General features: G+C 32.9%; 1 protein-coding gene across 1 annotated transcript in view; it reads left to right on the top strand.

Annotated features, from left to right (window-relative positions):
• Positions 1 to 14869, top strand: part of LOC107453372 (ecdysone-induced protein 74EF) — a 386074-nt gene that overhangs the window by 198904 nt on the left and 172301 nt on the right. Inside the window, exon 6 of the mRNA XM_071188231.1 lies at positions 11881 to 11951. Coding sequence (XP_071044332.1) covers positions 11889 to 11951 — 63 coding nt within the window. The 5' untranslated portion in view covers positions 11881 to 11888. The remainder of the gene's footprint in view (positions 1 to 11880; positions 11952 to 14869) is intronic.

Raw genomic sequence — 14869 nt, 5'->3', positions numbered from 1 at the left:
AAAATTAAATGGGGATAATTTCATTTTATTGCTGTCATATATCAATATCAAAGTCAGTGTTTACATTCTCATTAGATTTTGATTTTAATTCCACTTAGGTTCTTGCAATGCTTTTTTACATTATCTTACTTATGTTAGGGCGTTATATTTTTATTTTGTGTTTAATTTTTGATTGCCATTAATTTTTTTTTATCATGTCTCTGTGTTTTACTATCTATATAATATTTCTACCAACTAATATTTCTTAAGTATCCACATATATTTGCACAATGTTCTGTTACATATTTATACATAGCTTAGGGTCATCACTTAACTAGATTTGCTGGATTACTGGTTGACAATTATTTTGTTTTAATATCATCAACGGCACAGTCCCTGGCCATATCATCTGCAGGCTGTTACCAAAAATGCTTTTAACAATTTAATCTTTCCTTAAGTTTACAACTTTTTCGTCACAGCGATTCCATATACCCAATTAATTTTTATTTACTATCCCTGATGACTAAGTGTCAATAGCAGTTATTAATTTTGCCAATTTTAATAATGTCTTAAACATGATTTGTATTTACAAATGTTTCTATATTGCGTTCTCTTTTCTAACTGTTCTTAACACAACTCAACATAAATTTTATGAGTTCTATATCCCTCACTAGTAGGGGATCAACTAATTTAGCCTGTTTTCTATTATTAGCTCTTCATAGTCTAATACCATCTTTTTTATAGATACAATTTTGCTCACATGCCACCACTGGTTGCACCGTTACATATTCGGCTTTTGTCCTGTTTGGTCTGGTTTAAAATAATTTCGCTTCGACCACCGGCCCCACTCTTTATCGTTTGAGTTTTCATAGTATTTTATTGTTTTAGTAGTCTGTTTAATTTTTAGCTTAGTATCACATATCAAAATTTAAAATATTTTCATACTCGCTCCGACCATCGGACCATTATTTAAATTCGCTTTCTTTTAGGTTCGTCTAATATCTGACGCTTATCTAACTAATTATGATGCCAATCAATCAAATTAACTCATTTTATTCTCGCTCCGACCTCCAGACCCACTTTCTATTTTCCTTTTTTTTTACAGTTTTAGCAAATATTGGTTGCCTGTACTCAGTATATTTTGTTCCTAATCAACGTAACCAATATTTTCCCCACTCGCTCCGACCACTGGACCTATTTTCTAACGGTTAGTACTAACCGTTTAAAATTTATTTGAATAAGAACAGCATTCAGAAAGGATTCTGCAAGCTAAACAGGGGAAGTTTATGAAAGAAATTTTTAAAAAAAAGCTTTCTGGATATATATTTATTCTACCATTATTAAGTTTTGAATTTTTAATATCCATTGCGAAAGATTCTTGTAAGAAANTTCTGCAAGTTAAACAGGGGAAGTTTATCAAAGAAATTTTAAAAAAAAGCTTTCTGGGTATATATTTATTCTACAATTATTAAGTTTTGAATTTTCAATATCCATTGCGAAAGATTCTTGTAAGAAACTATTTTTTGATGTATGGTAAAATATCAACGAGAAATGTTGCCATAGCTGTGTGGCAAAGGTGTACCATAGCCTGTAGAAAAATATTTCGTCATAAGCTGTAGCACATCTTAGTCTTATGGCCAAAATTTGCCATATAAAAAAATGTCATAGGATATTCCTATGAGGTTTTGCCATGCATGTATGGCAAAAATTTTCCATAAAAAATGCCATAGGACATTCCTATGGGGTTTTGCCTATGGCAAAATTCTGCCATATACGTATGGTAAAAATTTGCCATACAAAAAAATGCCACAGGATATTCCTATGGGGTTTTGCCTATGGCAAAATTTTGCCATACACTTTTGCCATAGGATATTCCTATGGGGTTTTGCCTATGGTAAAATTTTGCCATACACTTTTGCCATATATGTATGGCAAAATTTTGCCATAGGCAAAACCCTACAGGAATATCCTATGGCATTTTTTATGACAAACCTATGGCAAATTTTCCTAAGGGATATTTGGGAAAATGTGTTCCATCTCTTAATTTTGTCTACCAGTGTATATATATATTGTGGGAACGAGGAATAGCGTTCCTACATTTTTACGGAACCAAAGACAACATCAAAACAATCAGAAGATAAAAATAAACACTTTTATTTTCCGGGAAAATGATAGAGTCACAAAAGCTGCGTGACTAACCTAAAAATAAATTAAAATTCAAAATAGAGTATAACAGAGTAGTAGTAGTTTTGTGGTTTCACAGATGCATATATATACTGGAGAAAATGTGCGATGAATAATTATGACATCAGTATCCTGCAGTCAGTTGCAGATAATTTCTGACAGCAGAAAGAATATCAGGATGAGAGGTCGCAGGTTCGGTATTCCGATCTGCCGGTCTGATCTAGCGAACTCTACAATATAATCCAAAATTTTTACATAAATTCATATTTTTCCATGTTTAGAAAGGAAAATTCATAAAACTATCTGCTTACAGTTACAAAAAAAAATTTCGGATTATTTTAATTAAGGGATTGAATGTTAATAGAGTGCACTGTTTCAAAAATTTAAGCACGCAGAAAATTGAAAAGTATCTGAAGTAATAACGAAAAAATTCTTAAATTATAACCGAAGTGAAATATTATCAAGAAATGTTCGTTAATTGAAATTGAATTTATTATTTAATGTTGCGATTTTTAAAAAAAAATTTTAAATGACCTCAAAAACTTAGTACTTTAGGAATTTCTTGGTAGATGTGGGATTGGTTGGATGAAGCACCGTATTTCCTGAAAAACAGGCAGATTATTTCTAATCAAAATCTCTGACATTCATAATCCCACAAGCTGAAAAATTCACCAAAAAGAAAGAAATTTGGAAAATTTATAAATTAACATCCGAAAGAAAGGGTAAGGTGCTTCTGAAATCTCTATTATTTTAAAAAGATCTAAGCAAGGTATTTATCAAGCGTTGAAAAAAAGATGATTTCTCCCGAAAACCGACACGCGGGCGACAAGTGTTCAAATGGATAGGCAAATACGGAGATTAGTATTAAGGTACAATATATCAATTCGTCAAATAAAAAAAAACAGTTATCAGTGTAGACGTATTCGAGAATACACATGCACTCATGTCTTTAGTTAACGATATTTAAGAATCTTCCGGAAATGTAACTTTAAGGTAAAAGTTTCACCAAAATTGTGTACAAGCGTTTTATAAGCCACGAGTCCATAACCGAATAGTTATGAAGCAGAACGCAGGATTATTTTTTTTACGTGGTAGAATTATCTGCCACCTAGAATATGTGCAGATGAAAGTATCCGAAGAATTGTCATCTGTAGGCTTTAGTAACGATTCCAAGATGATGGTTATGTCAGTAGACGTTACAGTACAGGTCGCTAGCGAGTTACAACACCGGATGAAGACCGGTATTTGTCAGTAACTAGCGAAAAAAATCAGACGGAGCACAGCATCCAACCTGTCGCGTCTGCTATTTGCAACCACGGGTACCACAGTTTCAAATCAATCCATGCATTAACGTTTGAAAAATATTGGTATATATGCTCGCTGACCTCTCAGATGTGTTCCGCTCACGGCAACTCACAGCCACCAGCAATTAGCCAGGAGTAGATAATCCGCAATGTAGATATCGTCATAGTTGGCTTGAGTGAGCTTTTCCGAGAAGTCCAGATTTAGCTTGCAGTCTGATTCTCGTCAAACTTTGATATGAGGAGCGTCAGCTACCCGTTACGACGACATCATTGAATGACAGCGTTACAGTATTACGTGATAGCTCGTTTGAGGTGGAATTATACTGGACTCCAGTACGGATCTACATGTTCAAATCGAAACCATGACAGGCCGAATTTGTTGTGACATCATTCTAAAACAACCTGTAAGTTTGCTAAGCAGGTGACGTGGGAGCAGAATTGCGATTTTGTATGTGGACACCCGTCCTCACTAAGCAAACTTCGTAATCGAATGCCTTTAATCTCAGGATATCACCCATATGAAATGGCCATTATTCTCACTGTATGTGTGAGCCATACTTGTCTGACTAGTTACAGCCTTTGAAACACTCCCTATATGTGTACTGGAATTTCGGAGTGCATTGCTTGCTTAATGGAGTAATCTTCTCAGAGCACGATAATTTGATACTCAGCATGCCTAGGCATTCAAAATATTAACCATCATATCAACTATTTAATATTAAATTTTTATAAAGGAGATATTTTTTATAATTGCTCCAAGGAGAAAAATTATAGTTCTTATGAATGGTATCATATATACACTATATTTTTCGAACTTCATCGTTTGTTTAATATAAACACTCTGTGAATAAGTCACGTTTGTTTTGTTTCTGAACCTTTATTTTTCAAGGTGGAATTATCTTTAATTTATGGACATGAGTATACATCATTTTGAAACAAATTCGCCACAAGCTATGTCTTAAAGCACGTCACAAACTGGCAAGAATAACCTGGGAAATATTCACAAGTGGTAAGGCAATAGATGCTTAACTGTGACGAGAAAAAAAATGGAACTTGGATAGTCCTGACTGCTGATAGTCCAGAAATTTTTAAATTCCTTACATTGGAAACATTGGAAATTAGAAATCCCTTACCAATCATACAGAGTATCCAGAAAACCATTGGAAACACGTTAATACAGATATCTCCTATTCTGAATCACATACGACAGCAGGTTCTAGAGTTTTTTCGGATTTGTTTCCGTTCTATGCCTTTGTCAGGAACACAGAACAGCCTTTGATGGTGCAGTTTATGTAAAGTTGCTAAGAAAATTTAAAGTTACCTGCAAAAAATGAAAATTAAGATGAAAAACAAAACTAGAAAAACAACGGCAACGAATAGTGAAATTTAAAATGAAAAATAAAGGTAAAAAAAGTAGAAAAACCAGAGTGACCGTGAGAGTCAAATCAAGGCAAAATTTATTTCCACGTGCTATGGAGAGACAGTGAGGAACTCATGTTTTTAACAAGAGAATTGGCATTCATATGAATTAAACAAGATTCATGGCTATCAAGATAAGCTGATGTAACAGATTTGGAAAGAATTGTGGCATTATCGAAATTAAATTAATTAATGAATTTGTGTTCAAAATTAATTTGTTAATTAAATTAATTTGTGCCGAAATTAATTGTGACCAAAATTCCAAGAATGTGAGGTAATTGATGATTTATTACATTCTTGTTAACAATCTGTCGTGTTGCTGTAGTCTAAATTTTAAAGTAGTCTGGTTTCTCCTGATGTAAACAAGATTAGAATGTGAAGGAATTCATTTTCTGTTCCATCTCCAGCTATCGCGGCTATTCTAATTTTATATTTAACCTTTATTTTCCCTCTTTCGTTAGAAATATTACCATTTCTGTTTCAAACCACATTTGTTTTCCTCATTCATGTCTAGTGAGTCTTGAAAATGGATGCATGTATTTGAACGCACGAAACAATTGCTTTGAAAATATGAAGATGTTAATAAAAGTCGACATGTTTCGAGCACTCAAAAATTGGCACCTATTTTTAAAACTCACCAGGCATGAATGACACGCGACGTGAATTTTTAAATGCTCGAAACATGCCGACTTTTATTATCCTCTTCATGATTTTTTGATACCATCGTTTCGCTTCAGTTCGTGGGATTATTCATTTAGTAACGCTGTATATTAAATTACAATACTTCTCGGGATATTAAAATAATATTTTTGCAAGATCAGTCTCTAAGATTGAAAAAATGATAATTCGTCACAACTTTCTACAAAATCAATGCAGTAAATTTTTTTAAAATTGGCAGCTTTACAAACATTCTCTTAAGGACGTTAAGAAATTATGCTTACAATTGAAATTTTTAAAAATCGAATGAGACTATAGAATGTCCCCTAACCCCAGAAATCAAAGTTAGATTAGTTGCAGGGACAATTATTTCATACATGTTAACTTCCTATTCGTAATTGTTTGAAAATGTTTCTTTCATGTATCGATTCTAAAATTCATTCTAGATGTATTTTAGGGATTTTCAAATGGTGGTCCTAGGATTTCGTAGGAGAATTATAGGGTTTCCAAGACGAAACAGTTTTTACCTTTTTGATCTTTGAAATTATATTGAAATCCACTCAATGATTACTTGTTATTTCGATTGCCTTAACAAAATTATTTCAAATAAAATGTCAAAGAGAGAGAAATTATATTTTAAATATATACATATAGTATATATATATTAAAGTATTAAAACGATATGCATTTATAAAATATGTAATAGTATTACACATTGCTCTTTTCAAATCAAAATAAAACAACTGAATTCATGAATAAAGAACCATTTTCAACGTTCCCAACCATTAATTTTCCATTTAACCATTTTCAACGTTCATAGCAATTGTTTTTTCATTTTACAGCAATGCAAAGAGCAAATTTTTAGGTAAATTTAGCGTCAAGACTGCAAACTCAACTGTTGAACAGAAAACCGAATTTAAGATTATTAATTTTAAAACTCTTTTTAAATGTAAAAAGTCTAAGTCAAAATAGTAATTCAAAATATATTCAAAATTGTCTTCCTTTACTTTGTATCAAAAGTCGCGGTTCCACAGGAAAAAGGTTGATTATTTAAAGTTCCATAGCCGAATAAAATTGGGAACCGTTCGATGTTTTAGGTTGTATTTTAGGCGTATTTTGATAGAGTTTATTAATTTTTGGATTAAAATTTTACATTTTCTTTTTTCTTATTTGCTTGAACTTATTCAAGTTATATGATTTTGGGCCCATGTCCAAGAGTTTGTGGGTTCGATCCCAGCCAACCGAAGACTCCCCGTGTAGTAAATGGTGACTGATGCACGTTAAATCTGTCGAATCGCAAAGTTCTTCATGTTTCCTTAACAAATCAATACCTCTGGGGGTACTGATTCCGGAGTTTCCTTATCTTCTGGATTGGTTCAAAAAACAAGGCTACGGAGTTGACCATTATTAGTCGAAAACCCAAAATTGGGTCGGCTGTTCAACGACGGATATAAAATATAAAATATAAAAAAAGCTATATAATTTAATGCATCCATAATATGATCGTAAACTTGGCTTCAGACGCATTTCCTTATCCTCGATGCCACTATCAAAGAAATAATGAAATAAATTTAAATAAATAATAATAGTTAAATTATTTCTTTTTATAGCTTTCAAGCGATAAAATGCTTCGTTCAAACAGATTTAAAATCTGGGATTCAGGAAATTATTGAGTTAGTTTCTTGGAGAATTAGCATTCTTGTCACCTTACAACAAAAGATTAAAAAAAAAAACATTTGGAACAAAAACATTCGAAAAAGCAAGTAAAAGACGAGTAGATAGTGAAAATGGTCCAGGTAAATGAATAATCAATGTCAAGAGATTGAAACTTGGATTCCTAATAATCACATTAAGAGGATCATATCTTTGAGTCCACAAGGAATTTGTGATTCTTGAATGTTGAGATCGAAGCTTCAGAGAGGCTACCCAGCGCTCTAAATGCAACAATCATAATCCGCAAGTGATTTTGCACAACATATACATACATTAAATTATTACAAAATAATACTGTAAAAACTTTATTTACTTTTAATCTGTTTCAGATTCTTTTGAAGTTTTTTTTTAATCTCGTTGGGTGTTTAATAAAAATCTCCATTTTTTTCTTAGATCTAATTAGAATTTAGTTAGCAGTTTTTTTTATATCGTTTAGGAAAAATTTGTTAACACTTTTATGCAGAATTATCATTAAACCTATTATTCATACTTTTTTCCTTATTTTGTAATAATTTAGTGTGTCTTAGCCGGCTCTGTTGAGGACGTTTATGGGACCTGCACTACCACCTGCACACCTAGACTTACACTTGAACTTTGCTATCTAATTTAATTTATTACCAACTTTGAACAGTCAATCCCTTTTGGATTTACTGCTATCTGTATTTAATTCCGTAGCCTAGTGTTTTTGAACCTAACCCAGAAGAAACTCTTGTATTAAGCGCTTAATCAAACTTGTCTACTCTTGTTTTTAAATGGGAGAAAAAACTACGACACCCCCAATGATAAGTGGATTTTAAGACATGATTTGTGTTTATCAATAGGGATATTTTACAACAGATCTGTGCGAGTGGTGGCATTAAACGAGTTGTGAAATCATCATCAGGATTTAAACCTAGGTCACCTCTTTGAGATATTGACGCTGTTCATTGAAGCCCCAAAGAGTCTGGCTTTTTGATGCCTCTTATCAAGCCCTTAATTTTTCTTCGAGGTTAGATGGGAGAAATCAATTATTACGCTTGATGAAGCTTGATGCAAATTCTAATCATGAAAAATTCTAATATTTGCTTAGAACACTTAAATTTTATGAAACAAAACTTGTAATAATATTCAACTTTTTTGCATTTGAATTTTTGTAACGAATTAGGTCAATTGTAATAGAGAGCCTATTGTGCAAAGTGATTCAAACCCTAAGACCATTTCAGCTAATTCTTACTGAATTCGAATATGATTCCCATCACTCATCGTTTAGTGAAAACACGATCCTACGTTAATAACTTTCTGATAACTATTTTATAACCATTATTTTGAGAAAGGATTGTTTTTAACACTGAAGTTCTTGTGAAAGGCTAAAAAAGTGAAAAGTTCTAAAACATGGCAATTGTAGTAAAAAGCGAGTCTAAGAGGGGGGATTTTTTTTCTTCTGTCTAATTTGTAAAGAAAGTCAATACAAATAATCGTTTTTAGTTTCTCAATTCTTTAACTTATTTTCTGCATATTCCAGCTTTAAGCCCCCTTTTTTTCCCTTTGAATCTCTTTTAACCATTGAACTGTTTCATTTTCCTACCATACTGCCTTATACACTAGGGGGACCGGCAAGTAATGTCGTTTTGGTGCCTTTGATATTTGTTATGAAGACTTTATTTTTAATCAATAATGTATTCACCCTCGTTATCAACAACCTTTCAATGCCGGATCGAAAATGAATCGAAAGGGATCGAAAGAAATGAACTGGTTTTTAAGGCTAACAAATATTTAATGCGCCGAAACAACATTACTTTCCAGTCCATCTAATCCTTCATAATCTCCTTCCTTGCTATAATTCAAGTATTATTATTTTCTGATTTTATAACCGTCGTTGAACAGTCGACTGAATTTTCAGTTTACAGCTACTACTCCTTAACTCAGTAGCCTTGTAATTCTGAACACAATCCGGAAGACAAGGGAACTCTTGGTTCAAGTATTGGGAGATATTTACCTTTGTGGAGGACTTTTTGAGGGAACTAACTCGCATTTGCGTTACATGGAGAGAAAAATCATGAAAACCTCCCATGGTTAGCCTGATGGCAAGGGGACTTTAACCCATGATCCATCTACCACGAAGATCCATCTACCTTGAACCATCCACCTTGCCTGCTGTTTTAGGTTCGGAAGCTACAGAGTTGAACATTGGTAGCCGTTAACTCAAATTTGGGTCGGCTGTTAAACGATGGTTATGAAATAAAATAAAAAATTCATATTTTAAAAAAAATATTTGTGAAATAAAATTATTTTCTATATAATGTAGATTATTTTTTGATATGAGTAAAATGAAAAGCATTGTCTTATCATCTAAACTTTTATATAGCGGAATAAAATAACAAATTTAATATAAAATTTTTCCAAATTCGTTTAGGTCTGTAAATTATTGTAGATGGTCGTGTGACCTTTTGTATGCCTGTGAAGGAAACTGTCACTTTTATTTTTAATTTCGTATCGTAGAGAGTCGATTTATTATGAGAATAAGAAACAATTTAAATAATGATTATTTTTACTTATAAACATATACGTTTATTATTGTCACAAATATAGAAATATGAGAGTATCGTTCAATGAAGAGTTAGAATTGGATATAACATGAAATGTTTTTAACAAAATATGAAACTCATCTAATAAACAATTTATCTTTTGTAAAACAAGTTTTTTTTAAAAAAATAAATACCTATTGAATGTAATTTTTGTTATAGATTTAACAAATAATAGCGGAAAATAAAGTTAACAAAAACGTTTTATTTCATTGAAATTAATTTGGATATTTTTTAATCACGTATAGATTTTTAGTTTTGGTTGTAAAAAAATAGACAAGTTTTAAAAAAAAATTAATAAAATAAAGAAAATACAGCTTTCAATAAGTACAAATCCATTATATATATTTGCACCTATGTGACCACATAAATTTTTATATTTTCTTGTGAATAGCTGTTTTAAAATGAATTAAATTTACTAAAATACTTTAAATTTTTAATCGAAATGTATGGTGTCTCTTCTAAAATTGAAGAAAGTTAAGTGTTTAAACTTACTTAAACTTAATTTTTTTCCAAATTATGTTCATCATATTACTTTTTTTAAAAAAAATATTTTCTTATATCAAGAAGTATGATTTTAAAAGTGAACGCTTTCCAAAAATAATTGGAAAAACAGATTTAAAGTAGCCAATTCTTTGAAAGTGGCCATGGCAGTTTTGCTTACATTCATATTACTTTTTAAACTTAGAAAATGTAAAGCCTAACATTGATTGAATAAGGGAAATGTCTATTTATGAAATAGTATAAGTTGTTACATTGTAACTAAGATTTGACACTAATCATGCACGGTGAGTGAAAACTGATTTCTTCGAATATCATGTTGAACAACCTGAAACTTTATTTAATTTTATAACCGTTGTTGAACAGCCGACCCAATTTTTTGGGGGGGTTTACGACAACTGATGTTCAACTCCGTAGCCTTGTAATTTTGAACCCAATCAAGAAGACAAGGGAACTCCTGGATCAAGTATTGGGAGAAATTTGCCTTCGTGGATGACTTTTTGATGGAACTAACCGGCATTTGCGTTACATGGGGAGGAAGACCACAAGAACCTCCCACGATTAGCATAACGGCAAGGGGACTCTAACTCATGATCCGTCTACCACTGAGGATATTTCACGTCAGCACAGTGGTTGGTGCGAGCCGTATGAGGAATTCGTATCAACCAGTCATCGCTTTGATTCGAAAAAATTCATGGCCATGAAAATATTCGCTCCGGTAGCTAAGTCGGTTAAGGCGTTACGCACTTCGCTTGTGAATAGCTAGAGGTTGTGAGTTCGATCCTGATACCCCACTAAACAACCAGCATGTATACGCAACAAGGGACTGAAAGTCCTCTCATTGGTTGCGGTGTGAAGTCGGGAAAGAGGGGTAACAGCTCAGTTGCACATCGTCTGACTAGGATCAAAATTACGAGCCATTCCTCTCATGGCTGTTAAAGGCCCTTAAAGGCACTAGGTACTTGGCTATGGTGATGTGAGGCCATAAAAGTATCAGGAAGTGATAAATACAGAGGGAGTGTTCCCCAAGAAACAGGGGGGCAATGGGGTTAAAATGGTTATCAGATTCAGGAAAAAATTTTACGCAAAAACAGTGTGGAGGGGATTTTTTTCGTGCAACGCTGTGTATTTGGGCAATTTTAAGAAATTACTATGCGATGTATTTTAGCAGAATTTCCCTCACATTTTTCCTGGTTTCGGACTTGCTATTACAGTTGTACGTATTTTAACATATTACAAATGACGTGTTTATCTTTCAGCATTTTCTAAATGTTAACTTCTACAAATGTGGTTCGATGTTACATATAAGCTGTACTATACATCGAAGTTATTGCGTATACAATACATGTACGACATAGTAAATATTGAAATTGTTTTTAGAGAAAGAGGAGGAAAATGCATAGTTCTTGATCGATCTGGTTCATAGGGTAGTTCTGATAAATAGTGCTCAATTCTATTCTAATTATTTTCTAGACATGTCTATTTTAAAAATCTCTTTATATAAGTGAGTCTGAGATAATGAATGAAAATGAAATATTTAAGTAAAGTATTGTTATTTTCAGGATAGGCGATGCCGTTCATAGCTGATGACACTTTGTGGTGCCCAGGAAAGATGGTAGACCTCTCTTTCCTTGTAAGTATTTTTATCTACACATCATCTTTTTCATTGTGTAGGTAAACAGACAAGTTCAAACAATTTTACAGAGACATTGTTAAGTTAGTACAGCACCCTAAACTACTTTTGATGTTTTGATCTTGACGTTCAAGGACTCAATCTTAATGGCTCGAAAGAGTGACCTCAAATATGCTACTTAATTAGTGCAAACGATACATTAAGTTACGAAGTTATTTTAAGTCCAATGTTTTCTTACCTTATAAATTTCTTTTAATTGATCAAATTTTAAACTTCTGTTGTTGTTTTTAATGCCTTATCTATTCATATCCTGTGGTCCACGGATCATCCTGTTGTACAAATATTTTTATGATTTTATGATATTTTATATTATGAGGGCCTTTTGGCCTGGCGTATTACCTCCAATACTTCATCTGTTATAGACGATCTGTAACATTTCTTCATGTAACTGAATTTCTGTAAACATATGAGATGTTACCATGTCATACTTTTACTCTGGATTTAATAAATGCCACGGAGGGGCTTCGCCGGACCCCCTGCGGCAGTGTGGACCTGCTCCTCCTCTCCTGCGGGGGACTTTGGCTGCGACGAGTTCATCAAGTCTTCCAGCATACCCTAAAATAAAGGGAGTCGTAATTAAATCCAATCTTTATCCATGTTAGCATGGGTCAGCCTCTTTTTCGTTTGCTTTCTAGTGCCCACGTTAAGGCTATTGACGTTCGCTATTCTAAACTCTATGTATTGAGTCAAAATTCCACATCAGTCGGAAAAAAGGCATATTTATTCCGAGTTTTTATGTCTAATTTCTAACTTAAAATATCGCCTTCATTTCTTAATTAGCATATTTAAGGTTAGGTGCAATTGAGTCCTAGTGCGTGAAAATCTGATCATTAGATCAAAAGTATGGTAGTCAGAGATTTAACCTCATGTTTGAAAGTTACTTACTTAGCTATCAGAGTTATTCTTTCCTTCTTCTCTGTACTACCAACCTTACTTACTGTGGGAGTAACGTTGGCAAACCTAATATGGTGACTCCTGAAAGAATGGTCAACTAGATGAAAGAATGCCTCAGCATGAATCAATTTAGTAGTTCGACTAACTGCGCAGTGGATAACAAAAAGATTTCATTACGTTCGGGCTACTAAGTGTTGGAAAACACGAAGGATGTCATTACCTTTGGACTACTGAAGGATCAAATTTCTTGATTATTGTTACCCGTGCTGAGGCCTTCTCTTTTCTAGTAGGTATTGGGTCAACACGTCTGCCCTTCTGATACCCGAATGATGAATCTTAGTGTATGGGTAAACAAAAATTTTGCAAAAAGTTTTCAAAGGTAACTGTTTATCAAAAACAATAGTATTTGATTGACGTGAAAAGAGTGTAAAAACTGTGGTGTAATATCTCTCCAAAAGAAAAAAAAATTATGTGGAGGAACACCGGGTTAACACTATATCGAGCTCTCATATACGATTTTAATCTAAATTAATTTAAATCTAATAATCTAAAGTAATCTAATAGTAAATCTAATAAAGTAATTTAAATCTAAACACTTATAATAGAATTAGCTTACACCAAATTCTCGCTCGTTCACACTAAACGAGAATTATTTTCCTTTCTGAAAACGACGGTGTGTTGGCACCTTTTTTTATCGCCAGAAGTAAGCGTTTGTAATCGAGAATTAGTTTGCAAAACTTGGTTGTTAGCAATTTGTTGCGATTTTAATGAATAAGATGTTCGTTATCAAAATAGGTATGTATGCTTTTAATTGCGTTATAAGAATTATTATATTTTGTTTTTCAAATCTCTGTGAACTGTATTAAGTGATTTTCAATTTCTTTTGAACTGATTTTCACCGTTCTGTTAAACTTTGTTCGACTTTGTCTTTGTGTTCTCTTAGCTACTTGTATGATTGATTTACAAACTAATTTTATTTTAAAAATTAGTGTATATATTATTCTTAATTAATGATTCTTACTTTATATTTAATCGCAATAATACATTTACTGACTCTTATGTGTGTCATATCATAGTATAATTGTAAATTTCAGTATTACTGAAAGAAAATGATGGTGGCTTCTATACACCAAGTAGTGAAGTAAAACATTCTTGGTTTCGTGGAACACTTTGTGGAACACCACTTTGATGTGAAGTAGTCAAAATGATCGACGATCAAGTAGATCAGGGACTGACAAACTTTTTTTATCTTTGACCCCAAATTTTTTTTAATTTTCTTACATCCCCCTCTATAAAAAATATTAGAAAAAGAATAACTTTTCTATTTCTAAAAATGATTTATTTTATTTTGGCAAAACTAAATTGTGAAAATCAAATTATTTTGGATAATGACTGTCGATATTTTCAACTTGAGCTGCAGAAAGTGGCCTGATAATTGATTCTTGGATGTACGTATATTCAATATCTCCAAAGCGTTATTCAAAATCATTGCTTAATTTTTTAGATGATTTGTAGATATTTGGTATTCATTCCTCGACACCCAAAATCGGACAGACTTTGAATTTCACAATAATCGAACCAGAAGAGTCGATATCAACTATTTTGCAGACCCCTGAGCAATAGGGTAGGTGACGACTCCTGATAGGGAACTAATTTCCATGGACATAATGTAAACCGGGCAGTTGGAACTGGCCCTGTTTATAAAGAAACAATATTTAGGGGGATAGCAATAGAGGTTCTTCTTGAAGCGGGTTTATACCCACGTCCACTACTGGGACCAAACCTCACGGGGGCGTTTTCTTTCACTTCAAAAGATGAATCTAACCTTTATTAAGTGCATTTACTAGGGTAAGGCGTGTTTATGCCCACCCCCAACCACTACTAGGAGAGACTTGCCTACTCAGGGTATAAATCAGGTATAAATTCGCCTAAAATAAGGTTTGAATTCCAACGGTGGTTGGTTG

The sequence above is a fragment of the Parasteatoda tepidariorum genome, chromosome X2, assembly GCF_043381705.1.
Source record: "Parasteatoda tepidariorum isolate YZ-2023 chromosome X2, CAS_Ptep_4.0, whole genome shotgun sequence".
Classification (NCBI taxonomy): Eukaryota; Metazoa; Arthropoda; class Arachnida; order Araneae; family Theridiidae; genus Parasteatoda; species Parasteatoda tepidariorum.
The sequence above is the reverse complement of the archived record's forward strand: the minus strand, read 5'-3'. Positions and strand labels throughout refer to the sequence as shown.